This window comes from Convolutriloba macropyga, chromosome 7, assembly GCF_964194025.1.
Source record: "Convolutriloba macropyga chromosome 7, txConMacr16.3, whole genome shotgun sequence".
Classification (NCBI taxonomy): domain Eukaryota; kingdom Metazoa; phylum Xenacoelomorpha; order Acoela; family Convolutidae; genus Convolutriloba; species Convolutriloba macropyga.
In genome coordinates, this window is record NC_134474.1 from 47,294,351 (window position 1) to 47,317,954 (window position 23,604).

Sequence of the window (23,604 nt, forward strand, 5' to 3'; positions counted from 1 at the left end):
TGAAAGTTCCTGTTTGGAGATGACAAACCACTCAGTATTTCATTATCTGTAAATTCTTCATTGAGTCTTTTGAGAAATCAAATTAGTCTGATGATATCCGGGAGGTTTTTAATTCAATTCCATCTTTTGGTAGGTGGTCTCAAGCTCTTTTTCTCTTGTTGACATTCTTTATTTGCTGAAATTTCTGGGCAACCTAAGGTGAAAATGGAAATTAGTTTAGCTGATTGATTTTCGAGCTGGAGGCGCATTTTTACCGAATATTTTTTCAACCATTCTCTCTTTGTGCTGCTTCATCTCAGATCTATTTTAATTTATTGATTTTGTGCCGCTATTGATTATTCTCGTTTGCGTTAAAAATTCAAGAGTTAGGTGTGCTTTGCTGTTTGTTAATCTTTTCACAGCTCTTTTCTAGTTATGACCCTATCACAGTTAGCCCATATTCCTCTGTGCATGGATTAGGTACAGTTTAAAAGTTGACCCATTACCTTAATAATACCTACAAACTATGGGTTTTTTCCAAATTAGAACCCAAAATGACGCTTATAGAGTATTGGTAAAATTTTACGATATTAAATTTATTTTGATCATTTCTCGTATTACATTCTGAAATTCTATTCCCCTGGGCGCTGTATGAAGTCGGAGCAGCGCAATAAAGGTGCTTCTATTCAGGGAATAATTTCGGGAACAATTTAAAGTTTATATCGTCCGATTGAATAAGTTTGTTTGCTTCAGTTTTTACATTACATCCTATCCTTTTCTGTTTTTCCTGGTTGCTTTTACTATTGCATCGTTTTCATTTGGCGTAGTCACTTTTAGATAGTCATTGCAGATATAGATACTTACAGTTATTGAATTGTTATTTTTGTAGTTTTTCGATATTTCGAATTTAACTAATTCTCGTTCGACAGCATGTTGGTTTAAGTCAATTAACGCAGGACTATATAGTGCACCTAGAAATGCTGCTAATACATTTTTCACGTGTTCAAAAAAAAGTACTCCCGCTCTCCCAATATACAATATCTTATGTGGCAGAAAGGGAATGGTTTAGCGGGTGCAATACAGAATAGCACGGATTCTTCAAGTTCTCGGAGTATCAGTTTCAAACTTAATATCATCCTGAAACATTTTTTGACCATAGTTTTGTTCAATTGCATTATTGTAATCAAGTTTCAGCATTATTATAACAGAGTTGAGCAAAATATAAGCATTTAACGTCTGTGCAATAACAAGAAAATAGTTTTGATACTCTTCTTTATAAAAAAAGTGCAAGCAAGCGATGCCAATACATCTTATCTAAGATCAGGTCTGAGGTTCTTTTCTCCAATTTATCTAGATACCATTCAGTTATCTTTCGCTAAGCTATCTCCAAATTGCCTTCATCACTAGCAGCACAAGTTGGTTGCAACAGTCAACTACCAGACTGCAGCTACTGGTCTTTCGCAATCCAGTGGGTGGGTGTCTGTCTGAGAAAGGGGCGGGGGTATGGGAGATTAGGACTCTCTTCGCCCTTGTACTATTGATTGCCCCCTCGAGTGATCCCAACTACCCGTCCATCCACGCAGGGGTAGCTGGTGGGGTGATGGAAAGTACAGATAAGAGACACGGGTGGCAAAGGGGGTTGAGGGGGCAGGTAGTCAAGAGGGTTTTGGGGCAGCAGACACTTTTAAGTGTAAGAGTGACCAGCCCAGCGTGGGATGAGTTAGATACCGGTGGGGGTATTGAGAAATGATAAAATTTAGGATTAAATGGCGCCTTCCTAAGCAGATAGACCAACTGGCAGACTACTGCTCATTTGTACGAAAATTAACTACTTCCTCTTAATTAAAAAATTTGTAGACTTGTTGGCACGAACAGGTAAGACGGAAGATCGCTGTGCCTCTGACTAAAATAGTTTTGAAATACAATTTGTATTTTTTCCTGTTACGTTTTGTCTTTTGTGAGATCTGCTGTGTTTCAGTTTGCAGTTCTGCTTGTAGCAAGCGCGTAATTGTAACAGTGTCATAAAATTCAGCCATAGGCGGGCAACCGTGGCTGGTGCATTTAGGGAGCGAGAGAATTAAACTGACTAAACAAGCTGACTTCAATCCTCAGCTTAATACTTGATCAATTCGCCTTATGCTTCCACTTTTAGTTTCCCACCATATTTTGAGAGCTGGAAAAGGAAGTTGAGCCTGTTTTTGACATCCATTCCGTCGTTAAGATTCCGTTCTGCGGATGGGCGATGCAACTTTTTGTGCTCAAGTGTTTGCCATTTATTTATAGTCGATTCGTTCTAAGTTCAACATATGTTATAAGCTAATAATTCAGTGACGAAGCTGGAGCCAATATTTTGCCTGGAGAATTTGGTTTAAACTTTGCTCAATTAATTTAGTTTATTTAGCGAATTCGGAATTGTGTATTTATTATTTGTGTACTTAATTTTTATTACTGGTGGAGACAATTTTAGAACGTATATCTGTGATATTTGATTTCTGTGATAATCATCAATAATAGACATCAATTTTCAATTACGAGGATTACTATGTGCAGGGGAACTGGCTTCAATTGCAAATGGGCCCTTTTTAAAGAAATCGGGGAGTATTTATGCGAATTAGAATTTTGCGTCTTTTGCGAATTCTATTTGTGCGTCTTCTAGAAAATTAGAATTGCATCAGATTGAGCTCTTGAAGCTTGAAACGTAAAATCTAACTGGATGACTCTTTTTAATTTGTCTCCAAAAATTCAACTCCAAATTTGACTGGTAATTTGTTCGTCAGAAAATGTACCTCCTTGACCGTCAGTAGTGTCAGACCACAAGTCAAACAAGGCAATTGAAACCGGAATTTTTGTTAATTGACTCAGTTGATTTGGGTTAATGTTTCTTCATTGAATTTCAGGCAGAATGATATTATCCAAAGCAGTACAATCTGTTTTTGTACAGTACAATTTTTTTAAAATAAGAACGAGAATGTTTTGATCTCTGAGACTATATTTCGTGTTTACAGTTACCAAACACGTGACAAGCTACTGGCGACAAGCCAATAAGAAACAGTATTAGAAGGCCTGGAACGATTATTTGATTGGACAATGCAAATTGATGAGTTGTTTTCGATTAATGTGTGCAGATTTTCAATTTTTCGTTCTTCTCTTTCTGTTCTTACATGAGTTTGTTGTTGTTTTTTGTTGTTTCATCTCTCATGTCGCTTGGTATTGATTATAAAAAAGTTATATGCAAAGTTATGCTGGGAATATTTGTTTTGGAGTCCAAACGTTTGGAGAATTTACAAAGTTTTTGAGGTTTTTTACTTTTATTTCTTTTTAATGATTAAAATATTATTGAAGTCAAGTTTTCAAACTTAGGGTTTGGTTGCGATTGAAATAATGTTTCAATTTTAGGCGTTGGTTGTGACTGAATTGAAGTTATGCTTCGAGTTGGTTCCCAATTCTTCTGACTGTTTTTTTTCCAGGTCTGTTCTGACTTTTGTCTACTTTTTCTTTGTCAATCAGAATTCAACTTAGAGAGGTGATTTTAGTTACGTTGGAGTTTTAAGAGGAGCGAAAAAGTGCGAGAAATTGGTGTTTGAACAAATTGAGTGGCTAATGGTTTTTTATGACTGCGGAGTTCTTTAAAAATTTTGCGCTTTCATTCTAGAACGTTCTGTGAGTTCTTGAGTGCCTTTTTACACCTTAGTTCATCATTTCTGAGTGATCTAAGTTGCTCTCCTTCTGAAATAAATAAAGTTCTCTGGTAAAACTGATTGTGAGCGAAAGGAGATCAAAGTCACTGTGGCCGAGTGGTTAAAATGACTGACGGCCAACCTGGAGGTCAGTGGAACGAAACCCTGTGGGTAGTTTTTGCACCCATAAAACATATCTTAGCTACAGCCCCTCTAAATTTATTTCCCGGCTGTCATTCGAGAGGAATTCATCGGACGTTAGTCAGTTTATGATCGCAATTGATAGCTTGCAATTTTTATTATTTTGACACTGTATTCAAAAAATGTTTGAATTTTTCTATTCTGTCGTTATTGCAAATTTAGTTATCGCTTGGTACGGTGCTTGGCTTCTAATTAAACAGCAGTTGCACAGAGATGTAAAATGAACACAGACAGTCAATATCGAAATCAGAAATTGAAAACAAAAGACGAATTTTATGCGCCAATTATTTGAACATTTTTCTTTTTTTCCTTGGCTATCACGTCTAATGCTTATTGTTATTGATACGAATCTTACCATCGTCTAATAAAAAAGCACGAGTTAGCCTAATGATCAAATGCTACCAAAGTGACACGTACTTTTCCTAGTCTTTTTAATAAAATCTATTTAATTTCATTTTCTGTTGCTGTTTCAACCCCAATCGCGGCTATTTTTGACATTCTGCCGGGTATGCTCAAACTTCTTCATTGTAGAATGTTATAGAATGGACAGCTGTTTTCCCGTTCTCATTTTTCCTTCATTTTGGGAAGGCTTTCTTCCCCAATAAATTGTATAACAGTCATTCGCAGCAAAAAGGTAAACACTTGGCCCGTAATATCCTTATTAAATTTTGATTTTGATCAGTTGACAGGTATATGCAATTGTGGTGACCTTTATATGATGACGAAAATCAGGTTGAAAAAGTGAGCGCGCACGTCTGATTTTTGGTTGGTAGTTAGTATTGTGTATAGCAGAAGTTTATTTTATGCGATATTCTAGCTGACAATGTTTACTGGTTTTATATCGCAGGAATTGTATAGCAGGCTTTGTTTAACAATTTTTATTGTGTTGATTTTTTGCTGTGTACTTTTTTGCTAATTGAATGGATTCTGTAATGTATGGCAATTATTACTTCCGTAATTTGAAAAAGCTTTGCTTTTAAACATCGTATGTAGAACTTTATTCGCTTTTAGTTGGTTCGTTCAGTTGGCACTATCAGTGGTAAAGGAAGACCATGTTTAATGTCTGTTCCTAAAGGCATTTTTTAACATTTTGAGCTACAATGGCTTAGACGTGTCTAATTATAAGTTGGAAAATTTTTAACGCGTATTTGAAATTTGTTTGCCAGTTTTTGTAATAAGCAGCTATAAAGCTGCCGTTTTTAATCGGAAGGGGAACAAAAGTATAGACTGCAGTGTTGTATGATTGACGCAATTGTGTTCATACAGAAGAAGGCAGAATTCCCTCTTATTGTAGTTGAACTGTTGTCGGATTGTAAAACGTTCAAAGACTTCACGCTTTTAATGAGCTGTAAGTTGATTTTTATTTAATTATTGCTATATAGATAGCTGTTAGTTCATTCATTGTTTCGTGTAAAGTTTGAAAGGGTTTGTTCGGCCACGTACTTCATTGCCAAGTTTTACTGTGGGATTCTACAACGTTGTGAGGTTGTTCTGCCTGTTCAAATGAGGAAAAGGTAGGCATTAAGTTTTGATTTCGTATGAGTTGAGGATATTTGTATTCCTTTAGACATGCGAGAAGGCATAAATAGTGTTTGCAAACTGGCGCAATTGTTTGCTTTGCTTCCAAGCCATACATATTTTATACATGGCCTGTTGTGTTGTTTTCTTGCCTATTTTGTAGGACACTCAGTCGAAAGACTGCAAGGCGAAAGTTGAAAGCAGTCCTATGAAAGTGATATCTGATATAAAATAGTTGTTTATTGGAATTTGAGAAGTATTCTCGATTGTTTTTGTGTTGGACAATTTTGGTCAATTTTTTGCCAAAATTTGTTTGGTATGACTCATATATATTACCTTTGCCCCTGAGGCGTGGGCAACTGAGCTGATATTATATTAGAGAGCTAGACAGCATGCAATTAGCGATTCAAGTGCAGATTAATAAAACAGATGATCATTAATTTTTGTTTGCGTTCTAATTTCTGTCCAATTCCATTTTTAAATTTTCGATCGTCTATCCTTTCGATTAATGGCTTGGTCAAAGTTTTGTTCCTTCTTTTCGCTGCTCTTTTCTTCTCTCTCCTCTCTCTCTCTCTCTCTCTCTCTCTCTAGTCTTGTGTGTTGTATGTTGAGACTCTCGACTGGTAGTAGTGCAAGGAACAACACATGTATTAGTTTGTGGTGGTGTTACTACCGGCTGACTTCCTCAACTGACTGGTACTGAGCTGGCAATTTAGACTGAAGAAGGGAAGAAAGCTCGATCCGCATTCAAGCTCAAGTAGCAACATTTATACTTGTTTCTTTTCAGCCTTTTTTCTCAGAGAGTCTTGTTCTCTAACTATCGAAATTGCTCAAGCGTGGATCTCAATTAGAAGTTTCAATTTCATAGGGAACTTAGTGGCATGTTGGTTTCTCTTATAGACCGTGTCAATTAACCAAGGGCTCTTGATAGTTACTGTCCATTAAAGATGAAGGCAGATTCACACGGACGGCAATTTAAATTTTAAGTTCAATAAGTGATAGGAAATTTAGAATACACTGCAGTAATGCATAACTGCTACCCTTTATACAACCCTTCACTAGCAGTAAATTGGAACATTCAAAAATTAAGTTTTTTGTTAGTGTTTCAAGCCTTAATAGAAATAGAATTATAACATTTACACTGTCCTGTGCCATTTCTTTGTCAGATTTTCACGCTTATTGCAATTTTTTTCTCATATGATTGGAGAAATCCAATCGTTACTGGAAAGTGAACTGCGATAGACTTGGGCTTTGTTGTGTTATTGTGTTGAAAATGTTCTGCTAACTGAGAAGTGTGCTGGTTGGTTTTTCACTCTTTCTATGCTGGTGACTACACAAGTTGTTTCTCAACCACAACCAACTACTTTGTTCCGAATGCATACATGGAGTAGTAATACGGGGATTCATTCTCCTCTCTCTCTCTCTCTCCCTTCTTAGTCAGGATTGACAGAGTTCAAATGACGTTTATTCGCTCCTTATGTCGGTCGGATCTTTTGAAACTATCTCACTGACACTTTATTTAGCGAAACTTTTATTCTTTTTACTTGCTTTGTGTGGGACAAATGTTGCCCAAAGATGCAACAAGAACACTATTGTTTTTACCATTGCTGCATGCTGACCGAAATGTTAAGAATGGTCTTTGTAAGAGTTCGAAAATTTGTGGATTAAACAATATTCGGTTTATAAACTGCTCAAAATTAAAAAAGAAAATTTTGGTTGAAAGACGGCTCTGAAAACGAACTGCATGTAATTCAATGACTGTTAAACAAATTTTGTAAAGCAGTTTGAGAAATATTTGTAGATTTTGGTTTACAAAAGTAAACGTTTTTGTTGAGTAACATTCAGTGCCAACGAATTTCCCAAATTAGGGGCGGGACAATCGACAATAACATTTTAACATTTTGGACTACAACGAAAAATTATGGACATTTGGGAGTAAAGTGTTGCGAAAAGCATGATTGAACTAGGCTGTATAAGAGTGAGCAATATCCGTTCTGATGTGTTAAAGATGTTCTGTTGGTTTTTAATGAACAGACTCTTAATTCATTTCTTTGACACATGTTCTACCTTCTTTGTGTAAAGACGTATCCCTAAAATATATGCACACCTGTTTCAAAATCAAATGTTTCTCAATTGTTATTTGAATTAACATAAATTTTTGATGCTCTGATTACTTGATTACACATTCATGTTCAAATATTATTCACGCTATTGAGAGGCAGTGTCGAAGAATTATTTGAGGTCCAATTTGAACGTGATAAACTTATACAAACTTACTACACATAGACAACTTTGTTAGCATTAAACACTCTCCAAATTTGCCTTTCGTGGATTAGATATTTCTTACGTTTAACCCTGATGTTATATTTGAGTGTTCGTCTAAACCTTGTTAGTTAGAATTACTTATTTGGTATTGAGCGAACAATTGTTTCGTGATGAATCGTTTGAAACGACTTCGTGCGGCGTCTTCAAGTGGCAGTAAAGACCGAGAGCCTCGAAGGCAGTTGGGCAATCCACTATCAGTATCCACTTCAAGTTTAAATAGCCTGAAAAAGGAGGAATCATTTCCAAATGGCCGAACCCAACGAAGTACGGATGATATCGCGAACAACAACAACAACAACAACGAGGAACCCAGTTTGCCGATAACTCCGACAGCAGCCGAGAAAGTTGAATGTCAAATGAAGGAAAGTCACAGTTTGCCCTTGAGATCGCAGATATGTGCCAAATGCGGCTCGGCGTCCAGTTTACAAAGTATTGGACAAATGAGCTCAACCAGCAAATTGACAATCGATTCCGTCTCTCTAGAAATAGGATCTCTTCCACGACATCGGACAGCAATGAGAAGCAGAGAAGCTTGTAATGCCTGCTCAAAAGCAACGAATTCCACTGCAGATGTAGAGAACAAGGGAGCAACTGGGCGAACACGGAGTTTGAAATGGAATAAAGGGATGATGTTTTATGAGAAAGGTCTATCCATTTTTTGGACGTTCGACGACTACATCTTTAATCTCTGGGCGTATGCTAGAATTATGGAGGCTAAATGTTTTAGTTGTTCGAACTCAATTTTAATGTTTCGGTAACAGTTTCAGTTTGAGCTGAAGGTTACGGGCTAGTACCCCTACCAAATAAAGTGGACCATTGATCCATTTCACCTCTATTCCACCAGTGTATTTTAATGCATGTAAAAAAGGCCTCATGTGAGATATGATAACAGAAGAACGATTATAATAATCGGCGAAATTTCCAATAATTTAACTTAAGGCAGGGGAGCCTGTTTTGTAAGTACACATGAAACATCATCTATCTCTTTTTGCAGCAGCTCGTGGATTGTACCGGAAACTTAGAAAAGGATATTCTTGTGACGCAATCTCCTCTAGTACTGTCAGCAGTAGCAATGGCTCAACGTCACGTAATCGCATGTTCCGAAGGCAGCCACCCATTCACACCAGTGAAAAGAGTCTCAACGGTGTAAATGTGTGTTTCGCTTTCTTCTTCATTTACACTCGTTATATGGATTGATTGAGTTGGACGCAGTAGTATTAGGATGATTTCCTGGCTAGTTACAGATTATTTGGTTCTGCAACATTATTACAGGTTGATCTCGATGACAACAGGAGCCAAAATTGTTATTGATATACGTATGACGCTATGAAGCTAATACGGTGTCGGTGACAGGACAAATCCAATAACCAACCCAATATTTCACGATGTCAAAATTAAGCAAACTTAGGATTAAATTATCCACTTAAGTACTACGAAATATGCTCGTAATACTGACTGCTTATCTGTAATTGAACTGTTGAACGAAAAGATGAAAGGGAACGAATTGCGTATTATGGCATTGGGTAAATTGTCTTGTAGCCATCTGGGATGGATATCTAACAGGGAGGGCGATTATTCAGTATTGTTACTCGTAATTTTTTTTTAACTTTGGTTGTTTTAGTCCGCGAGAAGTGACAGTACAGAAAACATAACAGTGGGACTGACAGGTTGCACGATACAGGAGGGCAACGAGGAGTCATCAGAGTACACCTCAAGTTCACACCACCACCCCGCTTCTCACCTGGCTAACAACAATCACCAACAGAGCACCACGCCCTACCAGCAGGCCACGCAGGGAGAGTCCTCTGCCAACGCAACCCTGGAACGAGACCAAGGATCTCTGGGCCAGAGCCAGCTCCCTCCTCCCATGCCAGAACTTTCACCCTCATCTGGACTGGTGAGTTGTATAAACATTGCCTCTCGATCTAGCGTCACTAAGATAAGGGAATATGGGAGAAAAAAACCCAAAAAATTAGAGCTCGAGCACAAAACTTTTTTTAAATGAAGCCTACGCTAAATATTTTAATTTGCTGGCGAGGTTAATTGGGGTCGAGGTAGTCTTTTGTTAGCTGCGAAGCTGTAAGCTGAGAATAGTCATTTTGGTGTTGTATCGATTGTTTTAATTAATAGCCGCGTCCTCAATTCCAGGCGGCTATTATAGCCCTCCTAAATTTTTACAATTCAAAGAATTTGAATTGTATTGGGGCGCTGTCTTTTTTTTAAGATCTGTTCACACATTTTCATGATTTTTGAAGTCAAATTGGAGTAGTGATTTTGGTCACGCCGAAACAGGAAATGGAGCGAAAAAGCGAGTGGTTTTGCGGCGTGAATTTTTTTCGCTCTAATTTTAAAGTAGAGTGCGAAAATGGTGTTTGAACAAAAATTCGGTTTCTCGGTAGTGGTTTTTTTGTTCACATGCGACATTTTGACTTTGATTTTTTGTTTTTTTGGCTTATTTTTTGATCTGATTTTTTAAAAAATGATTTTCTCAATTCACTCATAGGCCATTCTAGGTCTAGTTTTTCTGTTTAGTCAATGAAAATTCTTTGAATTGTACGTCAGGACTTGTCCTGCTATGTTTTTTTACTTCGTCTAACAGATTTTTGTTTCGTCTTAACCTGACTTCTTGGAATTGACTTTTTCATTGACTTACCGCACTCAAAAAAATGACTTCTGAACTCACTTACGGAACTTTGAGTTTTATGAACATTTTCCTGTTAAAGGTCAATAGTGTGCATCTAAGTAGTGCCAAACATATATGCCCTAATTCTTGATTATTAGAGTCTTGAGTTTTTGATTTCGAATATTAATTTTGGGATCTTCTCCGTTTGTGCCCCCAGTACGTTATGCGCCCCCAGTTACAGAGTACGTGCCATTACATAGTAAGTCTTTAAGTGAAAAATTGTGCACGTGCATCTGAGGGGTCCAAATAGTATGCACCCACTAAGCTGAGGGGGCAGAAATGGAAAAGATTCTAATTTTGAAAAGCCGTTTTAGGGCTTTCTCCTTATAGAGCTTATGTGTCTCATAAAAATGACAGTCCAAAGCTAGCCCAAAAAATCTAGTGGTCTATTAAAGGACTGGTGGTTGATCTGGCTATCTAATCTCTTTTGTTGTTTCAATTCATGGAAGGCCCCAAGCGTCTATCGCGGCTACTTTCCGTCAATCTGCCGGCTGTTTGTTCTCGAACGACGTTTGAGCCAATTATTGTAAGCGCGTGTCTTTTTTGTATGTAAAATTTTTGCTTGAGCATTTTGGGTTTTTCTTCTAGAACTTTCTTTGACTTCTCAAGTGATTTATTTTTGAGTGATCTCTATTGTTCTCACTCCGAAATAAAGCTTGTTGCTAAAAAAAACGATTGCAGCATAGCTACAAACAGGGACTGATAGCGGAGTGGGCAGTGCATCTGGTGAGGGATCGGTAGGTCCATCTTTCGAATTCCGGCGTGATCAAATTTTTGTGCACCCATAAAGAAAAATTGTTCTAGGCTTGCCTGCCGTTCAAGAGCAATTCTTTAGACAGATCTGTTAACACGTTTTGGCTTTTTCACGCCAGTGAGAATTCAAGTTCGAGTGGTGATTTTAATCACGCTGGAGTTTTAAAGGGAGCGAAAAAACGAGTAGGTTTGAGGTGTGATTTTTCCAACATGGCTCTAATGTGGACTGAGAAGTTGCTATTTGAGAAAATTTTCAGTTTTAAAAGGGAATTTTTTTCACGTGCGGAAGTTTGACTTGTTTTTAGTTTTCCTTCTCTTGAGTTTTTTGAAATGATACATTGGTGTTCTAATTCTTCTTATTTGCAAATGCTTGAATTCATTAGCGGGCAATTAATGCTTTTTATAACTTTGACACTATTTATTTTCATAAAATATTGGTCGATATTTGATTTTTTGCCGATTTTCTATATCTGTATTGCCCTAACTTGGTATCCTAATTGACAGGTCTCACTGGTTTCCAATGAGTCAGAAAGGAACCTAATTAATGGTTTGAATTCATTGCTATTGGTTTTCGAGACTTACACAATTTAGTCTTATTCTTTTTAATTGAATTTTCGACTTCTGGGAGCATTTGTCGTGGTTGTGCTATCTTTATTATCATTAAGAACAGGTCTCATAGGTTGCTACTAAGGCTTCTTTCAATTGAATCCAGTGTCTCAGTTCAAAGCTAATCTAATGGTTTCTATGACTTTGAAACTAATTGTTTTCATGAAACTTTATTAAATTATTAATAGCTGCCGTCAGCCTCTCAAACGGCCAATATTTAGGCGCTCTTTTTTTAATTCGCTTTACTTTTGATCACGTTTTTTGTTTTACATAAGTCACGACTTTCACGTTTGACTTCTGACTTAACTGACTCACTGTTTCAACTGAATGGTTTTTAAATCCATTCACTCAATGAGTTACGCAAGATAGTGAATACGGTCAAGGTCAAAAGAGCAAAATCAAAAGAGACGAGATCAACCGATAAAGGTCATTAATTCATCGAGAATTAGGTTATCAAAGTTCTTTAGAGTGTTTGCTAGCTGCCATTGGTATTAAGCTTATTAGCTTTCAGTTTAGAAGCTTAATTAACTATAGTTTTAGAATCCAACTGAAACTGCACACTGAATTAGAAGACTTTTTGACACAGAAAAATTGAAAAAAATCGGTCAATTTATCTCTTCTTTTTTCTTTTTCTCTTTCAGTGCCGATGTGCATCAAGCGCGTCAACGGCGGCTATTTTACAGCAATCTTCCGGCTATAATTGAGTTTTGTGATTTTTTCATGTTTACATTTGTTTTCTCTTAGTGTCATTAATTAAAGTGTCATCTGTTGCTAAAAATGCCTATCTTAATAGAATTGATCGTTTCAGATAATGTTTTTTGCTTTTTACGTCTTTTACACTGTTAGTTTTCAGAAAATTTAAGTAATTTTTTTGGGTTTTGCTAGTATGTTTTTTCTTTATTGCTGTCTAATCAACTTACGTTATTAATTGCAGATAACATCGGATGCTATTATTTATTATTTAGTTTGGATTTATTATGGAATTATTTAATCGGAATAATTGTTTCAGTACATAGCTGTTGCTCTCCGTGACTTCTTAATTTATTTGTTTTTCAAAAGGGGTTAGCGAACTTTCGATTTTTTCGAAATTTGGTCGTATTTTTGTCTTTGGTCAATGACAGGTTTTGTCGCTCACGAATAATTAGACAGAATTATTTATTTGAGTTCTTAACGGGCATTTTTCATTTTGGCACTTTCAAAAATACGAAGGTTATTTTTTAGTTTTGTTTGTTTTGTTGTTTATATTGTGGTCTTATCGGTTAGTCTCAAAAGTGACCATTCTTATTTAAAACTGCTAGAAGGCATATCAGGACTTCTGAAGATAAACAATATGCTGTGGTTAACGATATTGGCTTGTAGTTGTAAGGTTCTCTTATCTTAACGCTAGCGACAGAGATTCTGATCGATGCCAATTTCTTTAGTTTTTGCCTATTTTTGATTTCTGACATTCTTTCCACGATGTCGATGTATGTGTACTCCTTCTAGGGATGCGTAGAGTTGAAGTTTTGATATTATCAGAGATTCTTAAAACGCTAAGTCTGGAAAACGAATATCCATTTTTTAAAGATGTTTTTAAACATTTTTGCGCATATAGGGTCAAGGGCGTTGTTGTTCTTATTTTGATCTTGCTGTTAAAATGTTTTCATCAGTTTTTATTGTTTTTCTGTTCCTTCAATCCCACTAATCTGCTGGGTATGTTTTCTTCATCGCACGCTCGTCTATTGATTCAAATTGTTCACGCACAACCAACTCAACTACATTCAATAACTTTTTCTCACTGCCTTCATTTGACTGCTTGCCGGATTTCATCACTTTTTTAGCGTAAGGTTATTTGCTAATTAGTTTAATTGCTGTCGAAACAATTTTGAAGCAGGGTTTGTTTATTTAATTGCTCTGGAACGCAATTTGTAAAACATTTTATTCTTCCTGTGCTCGCTTTTTATGTAGATTTTCGCGTGACAATTTTTGTGTCCGACCCTTCTGTCTTTTCATCCTTAAAACGAGCTAAACAGGTAACGCACGGACAGCTTTAAGTGGCTGAGCAGCTCTTAGAGCTGTACGCTTTACTATTATGCGATTTACCGCAACTGTTTTGAGGAGATAATTTCATGGTGTGAAGGGCGCTTCTGAATCTTAAAAGTTTCTTTGACGGCTTCGCAGTCACCCACCTCCCTCCCCTTAAGTAATTTCCCAACAATCCCCACCCCCCTATTGGTAGCATCCCTAAGCCCCACCTAACTACTATCGAAGCCGACTGTTTGCCGGTAGTTTGAGAGCAATTGGCCTGACGTTAGTTGGTTTGGTTTTGCAATTTTGGCTTCACTGTTTTGAATTCTTAAGTGTCTGTTTTATCACGCTTAGTTTTATCTCGCTTTTGCATTGTCTAGATTGCTTTTTCATTCAGAATTTCCGTTGAGTTAACTTTAAATCTTTAAATCTGAATTGTGGCATATAATAAACATCCGATGACGTCATTTGAATCACCCTTTAGTGAACTTCTTAGCACCCCATCGGTTACCTCCTCCCTCTCCCTCCCCCGTTGGCTGCAACTGATAAGATTCCTCCCAGTTTATTGGCTCTCGAAAGTTTAATGCAATTATTGTAAGCGTGTTGGTTTTTGTTAAACGCAAAATGGACTTTTCGAGTCACTTTTACAACCATAACTTCGTTTTGCGTGATCTAGATTTCTTCCTCATTTAAAAATGGCACAAGCTAAATTCAAGTGGTGGTCGTTCGCTACAAAAAATCAAAAATAAATTAAGCGACAATATTGGTGTTATTTTAAAACTAATTTTCATCAGTGTTTATAGTGGTCTATAATAACCTCTAATAACGTTATTCGAAGTGTTTATAAGTGATCTATAATAACCTCTAATAACGTTATTTGAAGCAACCCTTGGCGCATTGTTTCTACACAATTGACCGGATTCGATCAATTGACTAGTCGTTGGAGAGAAAGTCACCTTCCTCCACCTGACGATTTTCTCGTCCAGTGCTCTAAAACCTCATTGCTTGACCACCACGCCGCTCGACCACCACCACCCCCTCCCTAATGCTAGCATCCTTAAGCCCCAGCTGGCTACAACCGAAGCCAACGGCTCGACGGTAGTTTTCGAGCATTTTGCTCGACCTTAGTCGGGTATGTTTAATAGCTTTAGCCCTTTTCTTCCTCAAAGCCCGGAGGTCATTAAGTTCTCTAAGAGCCGTACGGCTCAGTAGTCTCTTAGTATGCAATTCAACGAGACATGTAAAGGGTGGTTTTTATAATTTGACCCCCTCCTACTTCCTCCCCCTACCTCTGCACCCCCACTCCACTTCTTTCCACCCGTAGCCCCACACGCTGTTGACCACCAGCGCTCACTGCACTGAATGGTCGCGCTTCTCAATTAGGCTAAAACTAGCCTTCCTAAGCGCAGCCAACTACTCACGAAGGTAACAGCTCGCCATTCGTTTGAGAGCAATTCACCCGACGTTAGTCGGTTATGTCTAATAGCTCAGATAGCGAGTGATCAATGGCCTTCTGTTTTTTTGTTACTGAATATTGTTAATTTGACTTTTTGTGAGGGGTTTCATTGTGTAATAGTTCTGAAATGTTTTTTTCCCAGAGAAAACTGTCGAGTTGTTTTTTGGAATTCTCCCAGTTATGAGTTTTGTCGTCTAGTGGTTTTTGTCACACGGAAACAGGAAGTGAAGAAAGAACAAATTAGCTTTCTCGATTAGCTTTGAACAATTAGCTTTCTCGATTGCGATTTTTTGTTCAACTGCTGTCATTTGACTTGTTTTTATATTGAGGGTTGTATCTGTTTTTTAATAGCCGCCCTCATCTTCTCAGCCGGCTATTATAGCGCTCCTATTTTTTTTTTTACTTCGTCGAATAAAAAAATGTTTCGCTTTACCTCATTTTGCCGCCTTTTCAACATTTTGCGTGAAATCTTTTTGACTTCTCTAGGCTAGTTTCTCTCTTCTCTCATTCTGCTAAAAGTGATTTTGAACATCAGTTGCTCAGCAAAGCAATTCAAAATGAACAGTCAGTATAAAAAATTGAAGTCAGAAATAGAAACGGGATAAACCCATAAAGCCCAATTTTAGATGCCCGCTACTTGAACGTCGGTCCTATAAGTATTAGTTACCTCTCTCTAATGCTGATTGTTATTGATCGTAGCCCCTGTAGCCTCTCTCTAAGAAACAGAAGTATGTTCAACTACGAAATGCCATCAAAATAAATCGGACTTAAAAAAATGTTTTTGTACGAAAATCTTTTTTTTTCAATATCTTCTGTTATTTCAATCCCAGTCATGCTTATTGGAATCAACGGCGGCTATTTTCCGGCAATCTGCCGGGTATGTTTAATGCTTCCGCAAGTCAATTTCTAGTCATTCCTAGTTTTTTTGTTTAGTCGATGCAATTTCTTTGAATTGTAATTCAGGACTTGTCTTATGTTTTTATGTCGTCGTCAAGATTTTGTTACGGCCACATGACGTCACGCTCTCTTCAAATGTGCTTTTTGTTCATTCGTTCCTGCAATTTCGATTGAATTGCGTGCGTTCGAAATAATTACTTCTGCGCTCACATGTAGTTTGTATTTAAAACATACCTTAAATAAAGTTCAACAGAGTCCAATTTAGCGGAGCGAAAACTTAGGCGCTGTACTACTTGAGCTGTTGAGTTGTTTGTAGTTTGTATCCTAACATCTAAATGGTAACCGGTTCTATTCTTTGAGAGGTCTCTTTACTATCATCTGTCATTCAAAATTCAAAAATCTTGACCATTGGATTTCCTTTGACTTCTGCCATTCCGTTTTGCGTGATCTAAGTTGTTCTCTTTCATAGTTGAACGCAATTAGTGGCACTATTTTTTTATTTTATATCTTAATGTTGTCTTTAGTTGTCTTTATGAACCCCAAAAATTCATTTAAACCCGCCTTGTGGACGTGTTCAGCCCTCCACCTTATTCTAATCTCTCCGTGCGAAGACTTTTTCGTTGGTCATTTTATTAATAGCCGCCGTCAGCCTCTCAAACGGCTATTATTTAGGCGCTCTCCTTTTTTTACAATTCAAAGAATTTGAATTGTATTGGGGGCACTGTGTTTTTATTAATTATTAGGGGCACTTATGGGGAGGGGGGCACTGTGTTTTAATTATTATTATTATTTTTTTAATCACTTTTATTGGAGTGAATTTTGAAGCGGGAAATGAAACACGTAAAAAAAATTAGAGTGATTTTGTTGCTGAACAAAATGAAGAGTGGGGCGAAAAGAGAGTGGTGTTTTGTTCGTATCGCTGTTTTCTAGAGAGCGAGAAATTGAGGTGTGAACAAAATTTCTGTAAGCGAGCGAAACTTTTTTGTTCACGTGCAGCATTTTGAAACAGTTTTTGTTTCATTTTTTGGTTAAGAGGTGTGGTTTTGATTTTGTTTTAATTTTAGGATTGTTTTGGTAGTAGTTTGAAGGTTTTTGGAAATTCATATGAATTTTATGCTAATTCGGAGGTTTTTCATGTATTTTGCTCATTTTCGGGCTATTTTTTTGTTTTTTGACGACTGTTTTGTTTTACTGGCTCAAATGGGTATTGAAAAGACCCCTTCTACTTGATCAAATCTTAGATAGCAGTTGGTTACAGTTTTGTGGATATGAAACATTTTTTGTTGAGAAATATGACAAAAAATAACGAAAATTGAAACTAATTTTCTTAATTGTCTGCATTTTTTTTTGTTTTCTGCTTTTTTAGTCAAGTTTCTTAGCCTATTATGACTTGCCTGTCGTTTTGCGAGCATCTGGATACCCTATTGGCTGAAAGGAATTTTTTTTTGGATTTACCTGCTTTTGTAATATTAAAAAATTTATTTACTTTTTCCAGTTTTTTAGTGCAAGTTGTTTGTAAGACCTTTTTTCATAATTTTGCTTCAAGTATTTTTAAAAAAATTCACAAAAGTGGTTTTTGTTAAGTGCTAGTTGTTTTGATGAAGTAATTATGGCAGAGATACTTATTTCGGGATCTCAATTTATGACAAAATTTGATCAAAAATTTATTAATATTTTGACAGATTTGATGTTCTTGTTTTTACTTTTTTGTTTTATGGTTTTGTTTCAAGATAATCACAAATTATTGGAGGCACGTTATGTCTGATGGTTAGTTGGATGGCGTTGAAATGGATTTCCACTTCGAGTCGTTTCCGAAATTTTTCCGGCTATATTTTTTTAAGATGTGTTCATACATTTTTCATTGACTTTGATCTTTCAAAACGGGATAAACAGGTAAAGCCCAACGGGCATTAAGTTTCATTAGAGGCCCAAGATGGGCTTTAGTAGTCCTTCAAGTGCTTAGGGTGGTGCAGCTGCTGGGATTGCCTTAGTTTAAGGTTAAAGGTCATTTTTAGGAGTTTTTGGGCTCGAAATGGTGCAATGTTTTTGTGCAATTTTTGTGATTGTTGAGTTTTTTGTTTGATAAGTCTTAAGTTTTTAAAAGTTGAGGAAGGCCTTTTGCGAGACAAAATTACTTGTTGTGACCATTTTATGAGCTATATGTTTCGGTACTACAAACACAAACACGCAAAATGATTTTCCAGCTTCAGGTGCCAGGGAATCTCCTTGAAGGTTTGATAATAGGGCACTGCATAGTTTCTAGTAACAATGGATTGGTTTTCAACATTTTAATGTCTGGAGTTTTAGCATTTTTTGGATAAAATCTGCAATTTCTTTCAAGGTTTCCTAAAGTTTTGTCAATTTTCGATATTTGTCCATTGTCAATTGCCAGGAAACATCTTCCACAGTCTGATAAAAATGTACTTTATGGTTGTTAGTTAGAATGGATTTGTTTTCAACAATTTAACCCTTCGAATTTTAAAATTTTTTTGATAAAATTCGCAATTTTCAAGTTTTTTTAAAACATTCTCTTATTCAGTTTTTCTTGCCTCAGTATTCAGATAACCTCATCCAGGGTTTGGTAATGTGTTTTTAAATAGTTTCTAAGGGGCAAACCATTCAACTAATTGAATGGTTTGCAACATTTTCATAGAAGGATTTTATTTTTGAAACCTGAAATTTCTAAAAACTATTGCCTATCGATCTTTGCACCAATGATTTTTGGAATTGGGTTACTGGCTTGGAAATGGGATACTGGTTAGCCTCTAGAAACACAGAAACGATTCTGAATATTTTAATATCACAATTTTCAGCATTATTTCATCAAAGTTTACAAATTATTTCATTTTTTAAAAAATTTTTGGTCATTTCGAGTTAATCGATCTTCTAGGGCCAATGATTTTTTTTCAGGTCCTGAGATAATACTGGACCGATTTCAGAAACAAAAATTGGTTTTGATTTTATTTTTGAAATATATATATTTAAAGGGATCAAATTTTGCCTAAGGGGTAAAAGCTTCAAGAGTTCTATCAGTGAGTTTATTTTTGTTTAGTTTGGTTGTTTTAGTTTCTCAATTTTTAGATGATTTCGTTTGTGTTTTGGCTGGCATTGTTCAATTGATCTGCTGGTCAGAGTACTTCTAAGTTTTTCAATCAATTCTTTGAATTGTATTTCAGGACTTGTCCTGCTATGTTTTTTAATTCGCTTTACCTTTTGATCACGTTTTTCGTTTTACCTAAGTCACGACTTTCACGTTTGGCATCTGACTTACCGCACTCACTGTTTCAACTGAATGGTTTTTAAATCCATTCACTCAATGAATTGCGCATTGATAGTGAATACAGTCAAGGTCAAAAGAGCAAAATCAAAAGAAATGGGATAAACCGATAAAGCCCGGTCATTAAGTCATTGAGAATTAGGTTATCAAAATTTTGCTAGCTGACATTGGTATTAAGTTTATTAGCTTTCAATTTAGAAGCTGAAGTAAGTATTGTTTTAGCATCCAACGGAATCCACGGCGAATAAGAACATTTTGTGACTTTGAAAAAAAATGAAAAAATGTGGTCAATTTATCTCTTCTTTTTTCTTTTTTTGTTTCAATCCCGATGTGCATCAAGCGCGTCAACCGCGGCTTTTTTCCGGCAATCTGTCAGCTGTTTTTCAGTTTTCGCTGAAGTGTCAAATTAAATATTGTTAGTTTTCCAAGAGCATTTCGTCCGATGTGAATTGTTTGTTTCTTAAATGACTAATAGTTCTGAAGAAAGTTTTCATTTGGGGAGAAAAATTGGGCAAAAATTTTAAGTCAAAGAAATTTTTTTGACTCTCGAGTTGTGGTACACGGGAAGCTGTATAATTAATTTTAGCGTCAAATATTGATTAAATTTCAGTCCAAAGTTTCAATTTGCATTTGATAAATTCAAAGGGGAATTAGTGCCAATTATATTCTTGTTTTTAATCCTTGTTAACAGTTTTCTACGTTTTGTGCCAATTCATTTTATCAATTGTTCTCAAAAGAAGTTTGTAGCAATTATATTAGTCCTGTTGATTGTTTTTTATGCAACTTTTCACAAGACCAATTTTTTGTCTGACCCATTTGACTTTTCGTCCTCAAAAACGGGATAACAGGTAGAGCAGGTTCTCTTAGAGCCTTTCAGCCCACTAGTCTCCAAGTATGCGATTCGAAGAAACTGTCTTGGAGACTCATACTTATGGTGTGAAAGGCGGTTTTTAGAGGTTGACCCCCTATAGCTACTGACGAAGCCAACCGCTCGACAGTCGTTTGAGAGCAAATCGCACGACGTTAGTCGCTTATGTTCAAAAGCCGCGAAGCACTATCTGAGGTTATTTTGACCCCATCGTCATTTCATTTCGTCTGCATCCGTTTTTTGTTGTGACGTTTTGATCGGTCCCGAAATTTTTTCATTAATTTTAAATCTATCAGCCGCTAAATTTTGTCAAGAACTACCTTTTGCGTGACCTCTTTTGCAATCTTTGTTGCACTTCACTCGTAGTGAGTTTTTTTTACTTAACTAACTAATTGAACTCTATGATGAACTCGAGAGACTCTCGAATCATTAATTGCTCTCAAACGCGGTTTATAGCTTTTATATTAGTCCTGCTTTTTTAATTGCTCGTGAACGAAATTTGAAGCAATTTTTGTAATCTTGGTGGTATGTTTTAAAGACTCGAAGTGGAGTGTTGGCTTTCTTGTTTTTTTAAACGGAAATACTATTCCTTCAGATGGCGTTTTGACATAAAATTGAAAGTGAGTAAAATTGACGTGTGAACTATTTTTCTATGAGCGAGAGAACTTTTTTTGACCATGCGCTGCTTGCAGTGAATGACTTTTTGACTTTGAAAAGTGTTTTTGACAGAATGGTGCATATAGATTACATTTTTAGCCGTTTTTTCGTACAATTGAACCAATTTTTTGCTTGTATTTAGTTTGTTTTGTGGCGATTATTTTTATTTGCTGATGTATGAATATATAAACAATTTATGCGTTGTATGCCTCATTATAACTTGGGATTTTTTTGTTTTTTAAAATTGTACTCATGATAGTCCGATTTTGGCCATTTTGTCCAGTTTTTAGTTTTGAATTTTGATTTTAATTACTGGAAAAACTGTCAGGTTTTCAATTTCGTTTTAATAATTATTAATAGCCGCGTCCTCAATTCTAGGCGGCTATTATAGCGCTCCTAATTTTTTACAATTCAAAGAATTTGAATTGTATTGGGGCGCTGTCTTTTTTTAAGATCTGTTCAAACATTTTCATGATTTTTGAAGTCAAATTGGAGTAGTGATTTTGGTCACGCCGAAACAGGAAATGGAGCAAAAAAGCGAATGGTTTTGCGGCGTGATTTTTTTCGCTTTAATTTTAAAGTAGAGTTCGAAAATTTTGTTTGAGCAAAATTTCGATTTCTCGGTAGAAACCGATTTTGAATTGTATTGGTGCGCTGTGTTTTTTTTAAGATGTGTTCACACATTTTTCAATGACTTTGATCTTTCAAAACGGGATAAACAGGTAAAGCCCAGCGGGCATTAAGTTTCATTAGAGGCCCAAAGTGGGCTTTAGTAGTCTTTCAAGTGCTTATAGTGATGCAGCTGCTGTGATGGCCTTAACTTAAGGTTAAATGGTCATTTTTAAGAGTTGGGCTCAAAATGGTGCAACTTTTCATGTTTTTTGTGATTTTTTTTGAGTTTTTTTTGTTTGATTAGTCTTAGGTTGAAATTTTTAAAATTTGATGAAAGCTTTTGCGAGACAAAATTGCCTGTTATGACCATTTTTTGAGCTATATGTTTTGGTACTACAAACACAAACACGCAAAATGATCCTAATTTTTGCAATTTTTTTCAGGTTTTTTGAAATTTTTTGTCATATTTTAGCCCTAGGTGTCAAGAAACCTCATCTGGGGTTTGATAAGGAGTTTTATGATAGATTACTGCTTAGTTTCTTTTGGTAATAGAATGTTTTTCAACTTTTTGTCATCATGAATTTTAGCATTTTTGACAAAACTTGCAATTTTTTCATATTTTTTGACATTTATTGTCATTATTCAAGTTGTTTGAGTCCCAGGGGCAAGCAAACCTCATCAGTAGTTGGATAAAAGTTACTGAAAAGTTTTTAGTTGTCATGGAATATCTTCAACTTTTGGAATATTTTCAACCTCACAAGTTTTAGCGTTTTTTTTGACAAAATTCGCATTTTTTTTCAGGTTTTTGAAAATTATCGTTATTTTTCAGTTTTTCCAGCTTCAGGGACCAGGCAATCCCTTTTGAGGTTTGTTAATAGGGCACTGCATAGTTTCTATTAACAATGGAATGGTTTTTAACATTTTAATGTCTCGAATTTTAGCTTTTTTTTGATAAAATCTGCATTTTTTTAAGGTTTCCTAAAGTTTTTGTCAGTTTTTGATATTCGTCTATTCTCAAGTGCGAGAAAACACATTCCACGTTCTAATAAAAAGTTACTGCATGGTTTTTAGTTTCAATGGATTTGTTTTCAACAATTTAACATTTCGACTTTTAGGAGTTTTTTAATAAAATTTGCAATTTTTTTCATATTTGTTTTTTTTTTATTTTTTCTTGCTTCAGTAGCCAGGTAACTTCATCCAGTGTTTGATAGTATGCTAATAAATAGTTGATAGGGGCCAATTGAATGGCTTTAATCCTTTTAATAGAATGAATTTCTGTTTTTTGAAGTCTGAAATTTTAAAAACTATTGTCTATCGATCTATGAGCCTATGGGTTTTTTAATGTTTGGAATTGGGTTACTGGATAGCCTCTAGAGACACAGAAATGATTCTGAAGATATTAATATAACGATTTTCAGCATCATTTCCTTATAATTTGCAATTGATTTCTTTTAATTTTTTGCTCATTTTCCAGTTAATCGATCTTCAAGGGCCAATAAATATTTTTCAGGTCTTGCTGATATAATACTGGACCGATTTCAGAAACAAAGATTGGTTTTTAACATTTTTTGGAAATAAGCTATTTTTAAAGGGAAAAAACTTAGGTTTAAAAGCTTCAAGAGTTTTAGCAATGAGTATAATTTTGTTTAGTTTTGATTCTTTTAGTTTCTCAATTTTATGAGATGATTTTGTTTTTGTTCTGGCTGAAATTGTTCAATTGATCTGCTGGTTAGGTAGAGTACGTCTGATTTTTTTATTCAATTCTGTGAATTGTATTTCAGGAGTTGTCCTGTTATGTTTTTTTACTTCGTCTAACAGATTTTTGTTTCGTCTTACCGTGACTTCTTGGAATTGTTTTTTTCAATGACTTACCTCACTCAAAAAATGACTTTTGAGCTCACTTATGTAACTTTAAATTTTATGAACATTTACTTATTAAAGGTCAATAGTGTGCATCTGAGTAGTGCCAAACCTGTGCCCTAATTCTTGAATATTAGAGTCTTGAGTTTTTGATTTCGAATATTAATTTTGGGATCTTTTCCGTTTGTGCCCTTCCCCAAATATTGCACGTGCATCTGGGGGGTGCAA

The 23,604-nt window shown here is 35.8% G+C and overlaps 1 protein-coding gene across 2 annotated transcripts in view; it reads left to right on the forward strand.

Moving 5' to 3' along the window:
* LOC142342923 (triple functional domain protein-like) overlaps positions 1–23,604 on the forward strand; it is a 286,672-nt gene that overhangs the window by 214,025 nt on the left and 49,043 nt on the right. For both annotated transcript variants that reach the window (XM_075394600.1, XM_075394601.1), the window contains one exon: positions 9,322–9,597. In XM_075394600.1, the coding sequence (XP_075250715.1) occupies positions 9,322–9,597 (276 nt within the window). The remainder of the gene's footprint in view (positions 1–9,321; positions 9,598–23,604) is intronic.